Below are 15,803 nucleotides of genomic sequence, written 5' to 3' on the forward strand. Positions count from 1 at the left end.
TTCAAATATTTTAGCATTTCAGGACTTTATTGCTACACACACATATCTGAAAAATGATTAAAAATCACACATGCATTCCATTTTGCATCAAGTTGTGTTTACATGCAGGGAAAAAGTCATCGTCGAGTATATCACATGTTAGTGAAAGTGTTAGTTTAATATTTTGTCTTGATTCCATGAGTTTTATAAAAGTGCGCTTAGTAAACCGATTAGTCATACTACACATATACAAAATCCGCAAGTTTACATTATACATAACAGCTAGACACAATATACTGTTAGTTTAGTATTGTATTAGTAATATTTAATAGATATTCAAACCATGACATTTACCTATTGAATACCTTTGTCCTATCCCTTAAACATGGAAGGCTCTTACACTGACAACCTAAAAAGTAGTAAAAAAAAATGTTATGTTATTTTAAAAGTAATAACGTTGAGTTGTGTACTTTACAAAAAGTTATTTAGCATAAAATACAATGTATAAAGGGCGTAAACTATATAATTACATCGATTATTTTTCCATATGTGTAATGATAGATGTAGAAATACATACCTCTATCTCTATAAAAGTGATACAAGCAAAAGACGAACAGTGTAACAATGAGTAGGGCTATTACTGTTCCAACTACAATCCATTGATTTGAGTTTGTTCCAGATGTTGGTAGCTTAATTTGTGCCTATCCAACCCTTGATTGCCCTAAAGCACTCTTGGCTAAGCAGTCTCTATCTACAAAGAAAAAAAAAACATATAAAACATTTAGAAGACTTTGGAATAGGTAATAAATCAGCTGCAGGTAGTTAGGAGTAGGTAACAATTAGTCTTTAGTTTATAAATTATTACTTATAGAATATTTGGGAGCTTCAAAAAGATGCTTGACTTTAAACCTTTATGCTCCATGTAAAGCAGGTACATTTTAAATAACTCGATTTTTGACGGCTGACTTCAGTTGGGTCCACTTTATTCCAGTCGTGCTTATTAATTTTCTATAGTCCGGGATGTTCTTAGTCTCTTTCCTTTTCCCCTATTGGTACTAGTTTAGAGACTCTTATTTTTCGTAATTCCTAATCAGCTTAAGCCCAACCCATCCAGTGTTTCATCCTGACTTTTTTCTCCGGGAGGGGGGGGGGGGTACACCTGAAATTTTCGAAGGGGGGGGGGCGGACTAAATTTTCCGAAGAGATGACTGGAAGAAACAAAGAATCCATCTTACTTGTTAGTTCGATATGGCTGCTGTCCTTCTACTCTACCCACACGTGTGAGGAAAAAAAATCTGGTTTATTTTGAAGATGCGTCCAACTTAAAGGTTTATTTATAGTTTTTAAACGCATCAACAAGTTGAAATTAATAAATACATCAATTTTCTTTGTTTTCCAAGTATCAATCAGGCCCTAAACAGAATTTTTGTTCATGAAAAACGTTTTAATAACAAGCACTAAAAAAGTAGAAAAATAAATTATACACTACTATTTAAATTACTATAAAGAAAAGCGTGGGTCCACTATAGTACTTTAGTACCTATTGGATACCTTACTAATACTTTGAGAAGAGACCATCTTTTCTTTATAGTAATTTTAAATAGTAGGTGTAATTTATTTTCTACTTTTTAGTGCATTATTACATAAAAGCTTGTTATTAAACGTTTTTTATGATTTTTTTTTCAGTAACTTTACATGTTTTATTTATAATAGAGTTACATGACTAAAAACCATTGCGCGCCTATTGAACGTGATGGCGCAGCCATTGAACGTAATGACGCGTGTGTGGTGTGGTTGGATAGACATGCCTACTAATTCGTTCCAAATTTTAATTAATTCATAAAAAATCCCAATTAAGGTCAAATTTAATTTCATATTGCATGTCTTCATGTCTTGACCCACGTGCCAAATGTGAATCATATCGGTCAAGTAGAACTGTCCGAATTTTCAACTCCGGCGTTTCGATCTAGACAGACTTACCACAGACTGACGACTGACAACAGACAGAGGGAAGTGTGTTAAATAAAAGCTTTTAAAAAGCGAGCGACTGCGAATAATTTAGACAGCCTCTATATAAAATAACTGTAGGTTGCCGGTATGGGAACTCCATGGAACTTAGTTTATGTAACTATATAGGCCTACATGGGTAAGGAGCTTGAAAAGTAAGACATTTTTACCTACGCTCAAAACTAACGTTTAAGTTAGTAATTATTTTGACAATTTTGACAATTTACCAGTCATCAAAAAATACATATTACTTATCGTACAGCTTAATCAATAGGCGGCACAATAGGCATGAAAAGTCTATGCAATCGTACTACATTTTTTTTTGCAAAATTAGTTTTTAAAAATTAAAAAAATATTTTAAAATACAATTATAGTTACATTAAAACTTGTAAAAATTAAACCTGTTTGGGAACTATTGATTTCACTCATTTTTATATTTTTGTATCGAGTATAAGCCATTGAAAAGCCGTTTTGAATTGTTTTATGAATTCATATATTAACAAAACCTATTTCCAAGCTCTCCTGAAGTCAACCGGAATGGCCAGGGAGAGTAAAACAATACAAGTCAGAACAATTGTTTTCCAAGATAAAAATACACAATAGTGATCAATGGTGTATAGCGCAGTATTGTATTTATATTAAATTGATAACACCACTAATCACCAAAACACCCTGACTCTACTAATCCAAATTAAAAATAAAAGTGTTTGCTAAATACTAATATATTACTAGTAATTAATTATTTTATTATTTCTAGCCTTAATGAACCAGAAGTAATTTTGTACTGATTACACAAATTTAATGAATATTTCAACTTTCGTTGAAAAATATTCTTTCTGGCGAAAATTTGAAACCACTTTGAACCAGCTTTTCAAGTCTATAGTTGATTGTATCCCAAACTATTCTAAACTAAAGGTCTGTGGTTTTAACAAACACAAATAAAAAAACTGCAATATAAGTATTTTTTTTTCGAAATAATACTTTGCGCCATATTCGAAGTTTGAGTAGTAACGTAAATAACTATTAAAACTACTAACGGGTTATATTTTCCATCCAGGTGAAGGAAATTGTCGTTAGGTTGATGCTGGTGTCCACCTTGGAACTAGACGCTATGCTCCAGGTTAGTTCGTTGGGACGTCGCTATTGTCCACTCGTTGGCATATGCAGGTGACCAACTGCCCATCTGGTGGTTCTGTGCAGGATTTAATCTTAACCTTCGGTCTTCTTTAAATAAGAAAAAAATATCAGTTCATACAAGAAGATAATACAAATCAAGCGTGAGTGATCTCCCGTAAATGGTCTTGTAATTTATTTTAAAAACAGTCAGCGAGATATACATACTTTTCATTTTATTTTTAAATGCTTTTATTTAAATTGGATTCACAATCGTTCTTTTTTGGTGCATTAATTGCCTTGGATCAAATTGGCGAGCGAAATTTTGACCACTTAAAACGAACCTATTTCTTTGAAACTTGGCACGTAAGCCTATATCTGATGAGAGTGCAATGTGACATTAAATGAATGATTAATTAATTTCTAAGATTAAGTTAAGTAATAATTTCCACTCTATTATAGTCACATTCTTAGTTTTCATTCAGTTGGCGTTGTACACTCTCGTATACGGAATATAAAGAACGTAATGTAATCGTTTAAAAAAAATTCCATTTAGATTTCGAAGCTTTACTTTTATGCCCTTCTAGCTATTTACTTAGCATTTACCAGAAAGCAAACCAGTCATAAAATGTTAAATATAAATGTATATCGATATGTAAAGTTCGCAAGATTTGATAAATGTATTTGGATTGTAGTTAAATCACTGGTTAGTTGAAATATTTATTTGATGTCTGATATAGTTACCTTTAATTTGTAAGTTTTATAAATATAGAATTACCGATTGTGATGGTGATATTTTTAGAATAGCCAACACCCTCATCTTCAGACAACCCGGAAATCTTCGGATACAACAGGAAGTCCAGGTTGGCTTTGGTGGGTTGCTCAACATCAAGGGAGATAACGCATGTGGACCTGAAGTTAGGAGTTTTCTTTCCCACGTGTGTGTTTGTTACAAGAAGAAGCAGTTTTTGGAGTGTCGTGAAGTAGCTTGATCTTTGGACGACATGATGGTTAGAAATATGGAAGTTAGTAGAACAATACGAGAAACTAACATATGTAAATCTGTAATGAAAATAGTTTAGGTTTAGTAAAAATGAATCGCTTGGAAAATATGTAGTAAATTATATTTACTTAGTACAGCATGTTCTGAAAGTGTAACTTTTTTATTTAACATAATGGGTAAAATATGTGTAGAACTACTTTGGTTTCGTCCGAGTATCTTTTGTGTGCAGTTAAAGTAACAATGTTTACGTAGTCAAAGACATATTATTACGTAGATATAAAGGTGAAGGTTTTTCAATTGTTAATCAGCAGTTAAATGAGAGAAAAATGCATGTTTGTTGTTGATAAATCATTACTGTGGGCTGATAGGTCCAATTGTATATAAATTACTTGAGTATCAATACTACACTATTACCTGAGTGGGTTGATAGGACAATACTGGGCAAATTACCTGAGTGGGTTGAAGGTCAATACTGGCAAATTACCTGAGTGGGTTGATAGGTCAATACTGGGCAAATACCTGAGTGGGTTGATAGGTCAATACTGGGCAAATTACCTGAGTGGGTTGATAGGTCAATACTGGACAAATTACCTGAGTGGGTTGATAGGTCAATACTGGACCAAATTACCTGAGTGGGCTGATAGGTCAATACTGGGCAAATTACCTGTGTGGGTCGATAGGTCAATACTGGACAAATTACCTGAGTGGGTTGATAGGGTCAATACTGGACAAATTACCTGAGTGGGTTGATAGGTCAACACTGGGCAAATTACCTGTGTGGGTTGATAGGTCAACACTGGACAAATTACCTGAGTGGGTTGATAGGTCAACACTGGGCAAATTACCTGTGTGGGGTTGATAGGTCAACACTGGGCAAATTACCTGTGTGGGGTTGATAGGTCAACACTGGGCAAATTACCTGTGTGGGTTGATAGGTCAACACTGGCACGACAATTGTGACGATTAGACCTTTGCTTGACCATGTCGTGTTCAGCTGGGACGTCTTTTATCTTCACTGAAAATTGTGTAGTGGTATTTAATATAATATGTCTGATAAGAGAAATTAAGCTAAGTGTGTTAAATGAACACTAAACCGAGTTTATGGGTCCTTTACATAACTTATGAGCTGCAAAACTGTCGTAAAGGCTTTAACCTGACTTTTGGGCCATTAACATGAATTATGGCTTGTGTTATTAATTCATCAGTATGGTTGGTATATGATTTGATGTCGTTGATGACTGCAAATAGTTATTACTCACCATAGACCAAATTGTGTACACTATGTAAATAAACTCATACAAAATATTCAACAACTTGTGTTGAACTGTATCAAATACCTAAACTCTTCAACTATTACCTCATTTAAATACTTGAATCATTCACATAATTCACAATAGATTTAACATCTTCCAGCGACTTTTTTAATAACTAATAAATACTGCCTACAACTGAGGGTCGTAAGTTTCGAGTTCAAATCGGGTTCAAGTCAGTAGACCCTCCCTGTGTCCACATAGCACTGATGGGTACCTAACTCACTTTAGAGAAAGTAAAGGTGGCTGGGCATTCTGCTGACCACACTATCTCTTCTATGCCGAGGTCACAGAAACAGGTGAACTCTACTTCACTTTCCCCATAGACTTTCAGGTTTGGAAGGGGAACTTAACTTTTTTTTACTTTTCTACATCTAAGGGCCTTAACTTTTCATCCATTATACCAGCTATAAAAGCTACAACTAAATGTCATTAACCCTGAATTCTTCTACTATTAGGATATGAGCTCACCGTAAACCAGAGTCCTAAAACGAAATAGGACATCTGGTATCGCCTTGTCAAGATAGGTCTCAACACTCCACATAGCTTGGTCATTGTCCCTGGTAACGTTAGCCATTCTGAACTCAAATGTGACATTGTCTCCCTGACATCAAGCCCAACTGTCAAGTCAGTATTGTCCACATTATGACAGTCAGTGTCAGTCTTGACCAGTCGCACTGAGCATAGACCTTGCCATCTCTCCTTAAGACCACCGTACGCTCTTCTGTGTTATTGACGGTCACGTGACAATGATAGGAGGTCCCCTCTTCGGCTGGTGGGCAGAGCTGTGTTGCCAAAATAGCCCGGATGTAGAGCAACACCAGGAAGTGAAGAGGCATCTTCTCATGGTGTCCGCCCTGGTCTAGTAATTGTATAAAATAAACCGTTTTTATGATGCGTGATTTAGTGTAAATTGTTGCGAATAAATTTTGGTGCATGTCTGTAATGAAAGAATGAAAATATGACGCAGATGAAAGGACGGTGAAGTTTTCCAAAAGAAACAAGCTCGTGAGTTAGGGCTAAGTTGTGGATGTAAGAGGTATTCTGTGTGATGATGAAATCTAGGATAGGGGGGGTCGTCCACAAATGACGTCACACTCGTAAGGTGGTGGGGGTCTGTAATTTTGTGATGGTGTGTGATGAATGGGAGGGGGGGGTGGGGTTCAGAAGGTATGACGTCACTCTTTTGTATTATAAAAAAAGCACCGTTAGGACGAATTTTAGAGAAAAAAATTTGCGTTTTAGAAAACTGTTTAAATACATTGTAACAGGAATTGATTAAAATCAGTGTTTCCTCAAGACTTTTTCTCAGGGGGGGGGGGGGGGGTTGGACATTAGTAAAAGTGTATGTTTACTATATAAACTGGATCTCGTTGCAGGGGGGGGGGGGGGGGCGGTAGACTTTCTTCAGGGGGGCTTCGACACTACCCAACCCCCCCCCCCCCCCCACCCCCCCCCCCCCCCCCCCCCCCCCGAAAAGATACCTGGAAAAAACTCTGATTAAAATACTCCATGTTGACTAAGTTCAGACAAGATTTGGGAAACATATCGTATTTTAGGCTGAGGTGTGGCGTCTTTTAGGGGGTGTCTGGCTTTCTGTGACGATGTTGTGATGGAGGGGAGGGGGGGGGAGGTAAAAATCCTCAAAAAAAATGCGTGACGTCATTTATGGATGACCGCATAGTTGTATAATTCTGAATGAGGACAGTGGTTGAATAGATAGTGAGATAGGAAATAATAGGCATTGTGCCAAGTGATTATCACTTGTATCGTTGTAATGTGACAGTTCATGAAAATGGTATTCTTAAAATCGTAGTGGACCCTCTCACAGCAACCCTAACAAACCGTTTTAATAAAAGCAAATAGCAAATGTCTACCACGCTCTTGTAAATTGTTTAGAGAGATGAAGTAAATACATATTTGTATTATCTTCAAGTTTAAACGCATATATGATTATTATTTAAATTTATCCTATTCTAAACCAGCGGTTCCTTTATTTTATTTATTCATTTATTTTTATTTTTTCTTTGGTGATGCTTATTAAATATCCGACAAACTAAAAAAAGAATCGGGGATTTCCAAAATTATTTTTCTGAAACGAAGCTACTATATTTTATTCTTATTTAAATATTTTATACTTTTAGGATGTATAATTAAAATGTGGTTGATTATAAAAGTACGTTATACTCTGTTTATTTTAGTTGAAAGGGAAGAGCTATAAAAAGGGAAATTATGTTTAGATCTAACTTGAAACGTATTAATCGAAGCATTTTAAATGGCGGTTACTAAAGTATAAATAGAATTTCGAGTTTGCTTCAATTCAAAAGTAGCCTATTTGTTCGACACCTGTTATGTTGTGTGCTTGTCTTTTCTTGTAAATTATGTTGTATTAAAAGACAACTACTTATTCTTACCGTGTACGACCAGAGCAACTTGCTTCTCTTGACTTCAATCGAGCTGCTTTAAAATAAAAATAGATCCACGTTTTTTAAATCGGGTTTTTCCGAAGTGTTGAACAGTGTCAACTGTTCCTACGTATTTTAATATATTTTTTTTAAAATTGGGTAAATGATGGTTTATATTTGTTTTTATAAGGGGATGGTAAAGACCAATGGTGCTTGTCACCATGACGATTATCTCCATTGTTGTTTTCAATTATTATTATTTTTTTTTTTTTACATTTACTTTACTTAGAACAAGGGTTCTCAAACAGCGAATCGCGACCACCAGGTGTGTCACAGGTGGTTTTTTCCGAGGGTTCCAGACTTGCAGATTAAACCAAACAACACATTTATTTTAATTTAGTTATATGGTGATCGCGGGCTCCTTGGTTTTTTTTTTTTTTTTTTTTAATTAGAGGTCGCATTCGAAAAGGTTCGGGAACCTGTGTACTGAATGTACTGAAGAGCTTTGGTAAGAACTAAAGCGAGCCGTTTCTTTATCTTTCATCAGTCGGATCGGATACTCATCAGAGCTTGGTGGTCTCAGAGACATCATGCAATAACGAACCGAGATCCGAACTGTCGACCTTCGGATATGCAGTTAAAGGCTCAACCACTCAACCATCATCGCCCCACAGTATAGTTTGTTAATGACCTTTACGTGCCCTCTCAAATGGTATAAAACATCATGTAACATCCCTACAAATACAAAAATGTACGAAAAATAACATTATAAAATGTATATTTGTTATATATATATATATATATATATATATATATATATATATATATATATATATATATATATATATATATATATATATATATATATATATAGGCCTATATATATATATTTATATATATATATATATATATATATATATATATATATATATATATATATATATATATATATATATATATACATATATATATAAATATATATATATATAAATAAATAAATAAATATATATATATACATATACATATACACATATATATAGATATGTATATATATATATATATATATATATATATATATATATATATATATATATACATGTATATATATATATGTATATATATATATATATATATATATATATATATATATATATATATATATATATATATATATATATATATATATATATATATATATATATATTGGCCTATATATTTTTATATATGTAATATGCGTAAATAATATATATTTCTGTTATATATATATATATATATATATATATATATATATATATATATATATATATATATATATATATATATATATATATACATACATAAACATATATATAAATATGTGTGTGTGTGTGTTTGTATTTACTATACAAATGGGGTCCGAAAAAATGTGTTCGGGGGAGGCGTTTTAATAAGTTGTACCGAGGGCGCTAAATAACCTGGCGCCGCACTGCTAACGTAAATTACTCGAGGGCTGCTGAAGTTATGTTTTGCTTGAGGCTTTCTTAATTAAAATCAATACTTTTTCCATCTCTATTTGTGTTTAGTTAGGCGAGAGTTCTCAGTCTATGCCTTAGTTTTGCTTGAAATATTTATCTGAACTCTATGTCAGAGCAGTTTAGCGCAAAATATTTTAAATCTTTAAAATAAATGTATTAAAACAAATGTAGGAGGACTGGTATAGATATAGATATTTGAAAGGTAATAATGCTTTATTTCATAAGTCTTAATGTACTTAACATATCATTCCGGCTGCTTATAATATTTATATTATTTTTCTTTAATCCCAAATTTATTTCAGCTCTACTTATAAGGCCAGGCCGCTTCAACACACCGTGTCGGAAAATTGTTTTTGAATCACCTTTTAATTATACTTTAGCATTTTCAGGTTTAAGAATAAAATTGTAATTAGACGTTTTGTATTAGATCTATGTATAAGTAAACCATCTTAAATTAACGAAAGTAGGCTAAATGTCAGAAAGAAGTATTACTATTGTAAATCTGTATCAGTCCTCAGAAGCCGATGATGAAAACTATAATACTAAAGCGAACATGCAAGGCAAACTGACGCTTTAAATTACATGCCTGAGGCTAAAAAAAATGTCCATAATTACTAATAAAAGCACACCTTAAAATTTTTAATCACTTAGTCTAATGCTTGACTTTTCGTCAAGTCTTAGCAATGTGTTTTGCATTGCGTTTTTATATCGTAATCATTGTGGTCATTAAGTCATAATAACACGTTAGCGCTGGGGTAGTTTTCATAACAAAGACGGCTGTAAATTCTCTTATTAAGAATTAAATAAAAAATAAAAATAAAATAAAATTAGAATCAAGGGAAATAACTTAACATTAGTGTTACAAAAAATGAGCAATCTGAATAATGACCAATTTTTTTTTTTTTTTTACAAATTTTAGTTAAATATCACGACTATTAAAGCAGCAATTAAATTGTACTACTGCATACAATTTGATTGAAAATGAGTAATCAATGCTAGCTGCATTAAACAAAATCGGAAACGAAACTTTTGTAAATGTATAATTGGTAAATATCAAATAACTTACTTAACCTGTTATTCAATGAATGTTGATCATGTACTAAATTTTGGATCCCGACTCTGGGATATCTGTAACAAAAATACAATGACATTCCTGCATAGGGATTTTTTGAGATAGAGCTTATCGTTTGAGTTATGATTTGCTTAAAAAATTAGGAATTCAGAGACGGGTGAAGAAAAAAGCTCGTTGTTAAAATTAAGCCAAAGAAAGAGAAACTTGCAGCATTACAGAATGGAAACCAGTAATGTTCCGTGAAGTCTATAAATGAAGTGTGGTATTTTTGGTGTAACTAGTAAGTGATTTATACTGACTGAAATGGTTTAGCATTACCATTGTAACATGTACGTAAACGTAGTGAAGCCTATCCCCCCCTCCCCCCAGTTCCTCCACCAGCATCTTCCGTTAGCTCAAGTCGGTTGGTTATACACTTTGTACAACCAGTTGATTTCTTTCCATTCTCTTTTGTTAAGCTTTGTTACACAATTTGTTATAATTTATAAATACATATTTATAAAAATAAAAACTCATGTACCAAAAACAGCGGTGGTTGTATTGTGGGTGATGGGATGAACTAATGATACTTAAACTACGTTCAATTAGGATAATGTGATTTGTGATACGAGCAATTCGACAAAAGCGCAAGGTTTCGTAATGATTTACAATTTGCAGTGTTACTACTGACCTGCGTCCATTAAGGTGTATGTCACTACTGACCTGAGCCAAATAACTTGTATGCTACTACTGACCTGCGTCCATTAGGTTGTATGCTACTACTGACCTGTGTCCATTAAGGTGTATGCTACTACTGAACTGCGTCCATTAAGGTGTATGCTACTACTGGCCTATTAATTAAGCTGTATGCTACTACTGAACTGCGTCCATTAAGTTGTATGCTATTATTGACCTGAGTTTATAAAGTTGTATGCTACTACTGACCTGCGTCCATTAAGCTGTATGCTACTACTGGCCTATTAATTAAGATGTATGCTACTACTGACCTGCGTCGATTAAGTTGTATGCTAAAACTGCGTCCATTAAGCTGTTTCCTAAAACTGCGTCCATTAAGCTGTATGCTACTATTGGCCTATTAAGGTGTATGCTACTACTGATCTGCGTCCATTAAGTTGTATGCTACTACTGACCAGCATCCATTAATTTGTATGCTAAAACTGCGTCCATTAAGCTGTATGCTAAAACTGCGTCCATTAAGCTGTATGCTAAAACTGCGTCCATTAAGCTGTATGCTACTATTGGCATTTTAAGGTGCATGCTACTACTGACCAGCATCCATTAAGTTGTATGCTACTACTGACCTGCGTCCATTAAGTTGTATGCTAATCACCTAACTATATTAAGATGTAAGCTACTACTGACCTGCGTCCATTAAGTTGTATGCTACTACTGACCTGCGTCCATTAAGCTGTATGCTACTACTGACCTGTAACCCCAGAGTGCCCCACATCTCACTCCACACCTGTAGTGTTACACAATTCTTACCAGGTGACAGCCAACGTTCGCCAGGTGTCAGCAGATGTCAGTCAAGTGTCAGACAGGTGCCAGTATCAACACTAACGGCGACACTGCTCGTCATTTTTCTCGTTATATCTGATCAAGCTTCGGGGATTTCTTCAGTTGCTGTAAAAACTAGATTACTTCATAAAAAGAAACTCATCAAGTTCCCAGGCACCATGTTGTCTACAAATTAACCTTGACTTTAGTATAAATTCTAACCAAATCTTGCTACTGTACCATACATACCTACAGCATTTGTTACCTACTAAATTTCTCATCAAGCTTCTGTGATTGTAAGTTAATTTTATTCTCAATGTCTCAAATTATGTTATATATTATGTTTTATGTTATATAGTTTTTGTTTGCAATGTATGATATTTATTGATATTATGTTTCATTTAATTACTTCCATTGTATAAAGCAAGTAAAGTAAAGTTCCCTTTCAAAGCTGACGGTATAAGGGGCAAGTGAAGTAGACTTCACTTGTATCTGTTACCTTGGCATATGAAGGGACAGTGTGGTCAGCACTATGCCCAGCCGCCTTTACTTTCCCCAACGTTGGTTAGGTACCGATCAGAGCTGGGTGGACTCAGGGACGGTCTACTGACGTGGACCCGAATTCGAACTTGAGACTAACGGGTTAGCAGTCCAGCTCTTTACCGCTAGCCACTCCTTTCCATAGTTCCATTGTATACCCAGGTAAAATGGTCCCGTACAATTTCATGTTTCTTGTTTTATAGATTTTTTAAAATAATATAAAACCAATGCCCTGTATCTGAGTATGTATTTGTTTTTGACTAATCATGCTGTCCAAAAGTCTGGTTTAATCCAAAAGTCACGTTGAGAAGCGAGTAGTGGATGGGGTTTACCATACATGATAACGTAAATTTACCAACACAAACGATTTGATACAAATGACCTGACAGGATTGGATAGTTGTATTCCAATGTTTATTTAACTAGCTAGATCAGGGTTTCCCAACCCTGTGCCCGCGGGCGCCATGGCGCCCGCTGAACGATTCGTATGTGCCCGCCTCTCACTATTCGACAGAGACAGAATTTTTTTTTCCATAAACATTATTTTAAAATATTATTAATTTTTATTCATTGGTTACAATATGTTTTTTTTTACCGCCTAGGTTTATTAAATATGTTCGATTTTTGTCCCAACTTGTCTAGTGGCGAGCCAGACCGCACTATTTACGTTTTGTAAATACATTTCTCTGTGTGTATGCAATATGAAAAAAAATGCCAAATAATTCATTATTTTGAAACATTTTTGTTTATTAATTATTAATACATTATGACTATAAGAAAATAAGAAAATAAATTATGGGAAAATGACACGTTATGGAATGAGTTAATCGATTTAAAATAGGTGGTGCCTGCCACCCTACCGATCTTTTAGAATGTGCTCTAGAGTAAAAAAAGTTTGGGAACCCCTGAGCTAGATAGACACCTTCACAATGTATACAAAAGCTTGACAACATTCATGATGACGGATAAAAACCTTCACACACTAGCACCAGAGGCGAAGTGACCCATTCCCTCCCCCCCCCTATTTATGTATAGTTTATCAAGTTAACTAAAAAGCGCACCACCCCCCACCCCCTCCCCACCCCTTCAATTTGGAAAGATTTGGTTACCCAATTTTCCAGGCACAAACCTGTAACAGAAACTGGTTTTTTTTTTTTGGTGTCATACAATTTATGTAGAAAACAGTCAGACCCCTCTGTAAAGTCAATGATTAGTCTTTTTTTTCTTAATTTACTGAATATAAATCAGCAACGCAGCTCAAAATGAGGTTTCTTTTTTTTTCAATTTATTTCAACCCGTTTACCAGGGGTTGCCGTCCAACCCACCTACTTCTAGCTACACCTCTGCCTAGCACAACATGACGAAGACTGATCTACCCTAATTCCCCAGCAACAAGATCCTACTCTCAAACGTCAAATCCTTACATATCTCGTTACAAGGTCACAATCTATTATTAATATAAATCATTCTACAACACACACATACTCTCATACCCTTGCAATTTCCTGAGATACCATTCAAAACAGATCCCATTTACTAAGGTTAATCTAACCCTTTACTGTATGGTACATTGATCGTTCATTTAAAAAAAAAACACATTCCTTTAAAACTGTATTTAAAGGCATTTTGAATAATAATTCACGTCTAGGAATAGCAATATTTTCATAAAAGATATGTAGAGGTTACTTAATACAGTAACACTGAATTAACTAGGTGGTAGTTTAGATACACGCAATGTTTTTGTAAATTTTTGATCCAATATCATCAATAATTAAGTAGGTAACATTTACGTGAATGATGCGTAAGTGTGATATTAGTAACTTTCCGATTGAGTGTGATGGCAATAGCTTAATATTTGCTTTAGATTATAAGGTTGACTTTAGCCACACAATAACCTATTGTGTTTAGTATACAGCAAGATACGGATGAAATTTTAAGCACTTGATTAATTTCACTACAAATTTTAAAGTACATTTTAGAACCAGCTCTTTTACAACGGCTAAAATGAATGTAGATATTTATATTTTGTGATGGAATATAAATTTTTCATAATATTACATTTTCTATTTTTGGTCTAGTAAAAAAATGAACACTCCCTATCTTCTCGCGTTTGCCGCCATCTTGGTGTTATTGGGCAGCACATCAGCCAAGAGCGTGGATACCGTTAACTCAGAGGTTGAACGAGAATTAGACGAGACATTTGCTCAAAGTTTGGAGAGGGCCTTGGAATTGACTAAAGCGGTCAAGTATTTTTATTTATTAGTTTTAAACTCTCTTAAGTCCAAAACACATTTATCGTAAGTTATTTTACTAATTTACACTAATTCATCATTCTTTATATATGTTTTAATTAAATATTATATATCTATATATGTATATATATATATATATATATATATATATATATATATATATATATATATATATATATATATATATATATATATATATATAAAGTGTATGTGTGTGGGTAGCCCCACATAAGCCTATAATTTAAATATATACCACATAAGGGTACATGCATGTGTATAGCACCCCCTCCCACCCTTTTGTAACAATTGTCGATTTGTACTTAAAAGACTGTTTAACTTTAATTAATCACTAAACGAAAATGTAATTTTCTTCTGTACATTTTGTAATATTTGGGCTTGGTGTCACCCCCCTACAATGGTGTCACCCGGTGCGGTCCGCACCCCCCGCCCCGCCCTCGCTACGCCTCTGATATATATATATATATATATATATATATATATATATATATATATATATATATATATATATATATCCATGTGTGTGTGTCTCTGTGTCTGTGTGTCTGTGTCTTTAAACAATTCCTTTTATATTATTACATTTTTCAATTTCCAGAACTTGCAAGGATCGAAAAGATTCGCTGAGCTTCACAAACGTGGGTTTTTAGATGGCATCTTTAGTATGGTCGAAAAACTCTACGGTCTGGCATCTAGTCTGTACGAGGGCGGCTACGAGAAGGTGTTCGACATTTTTAAATCGTACACGGGGAGGGACGCACCGTCGGATATTGCCGGACAGCTGGCCGCGCTAGGCTTTGATGAACAGGACCGACAAACCTTGCAAGAGATCATAGAACAAATTAAGAAGATCGACAACGAACAAGGGAAATAATTTGGTTTTAAATAGTTTTTAAAAGTTTGACCATATAGTCTTAGATTAAAGTACTAAAATAATGTCCTTGTCAATAAAGCCATCAAAAAATTTAACTACATATTTGTATTGAGATTTGTTCGCTTGATATATATATATATATATATATATATATATATATATATATATATATATATATATATATATATATATATATATTCTTTGAACGCCATAAAAATGTGCT

The 15,803-nt window shown here is 34.0% G+C and overlaps 1 protein-coding gene and 2 long non-coding RNA genes across 3 annotated transcripts; 1 reads left to right on the forward strand and 2 right to left on the reverse strand.

Annotated features, from left to right (window-relative positions):
- Window positions 1-335: 335 nt before the first annotated feature.
- On the reverse strand, window positions 336-3,188 carry LOC131930891 (uncharacterized). Its single transcript, XR_009384186.1, has 3 exons — window positions 3,024-3,188; window positions 557-730; window positions 336-388 (listed from the first exon to the last, which is right to left on the reverse strand). It is a non-coding gene; the product is annotated as an uncharacterized LOC131930891 (long non-coding RNA).
- A 721-nt stretch (window positions 3,189-3,909) lies between these two features.
- Window positions 3,910-7,881, reverse strand: LOC131930889 (uncharacterized). Its single transcript, XR_009384185.1, has 4 exons — window positions 7,827-7,881; window positions 5,884-6,274; window positions 5,022-5,117; window positions 3,910-4,092 (listed from the first exon to the last, which is right to left on the reverse strand). It is a non-coding gene; the product is annotated as an uncharacterized LOC131930889 (long non-coding RNA).
- A 4,248-nt stretch (window positions 7,882-12,129) lies between these two features.
- Window positions 12,130-15,650, forward strand: LOC131930888 (uncharacterized). Its single transcript, XM_059287552.1, has 3 exons — window positions 12,130-12,196; window positions 14,518-14,680; window positions 15,305-15,650. Exons 2-3 carry the CDS (start codon window positions 14,525-14,527, stop codon window positions 15,578-15,580), a joined length of 432 nt encoding a protein of 143 aa, XP_059143535.1. The 5' UTR covers window positions 12,130-12,196; window positions 14,518-14,524; the 3' UTR covers window positions 15,581-15,650.
- The last annotated feature ends 153 nt before the right edge of the window (window positions 15,651-15,803 follow it).

Source organism: Physella acuta, unplaced genomic scaffold (assembly GCF_028476545.2).
Source record: "Physella acuta isolate Inbredline_101_S28 unplaced genomic scaffold, ASM2847654v3 ptg001864l, whole genome shotgun sequence".
Lineage (NCBI taxonomy): Eukaryota > Metazoa > Mollusca > Gastropoda > Physidae > Physella > Physella acuta.

Excerpts from the sequence above, each read along its gene's own strand:
- LOC131930888 (XM_059287552.1), top strand. The coding sequence starts at position 14,525 with ATGAACACTCCCTATCTTCTCGCGTTTGCCGCCATCTTGGTGTTATTG. Across the intron at positions 14,681-15,304 it reads CCTTGGAATTGACTAAAGCG|AACTTGCAAGGATCGAAAAG; the intron begins GTCAAGTATTTT and ends TTCAATTTCCAG.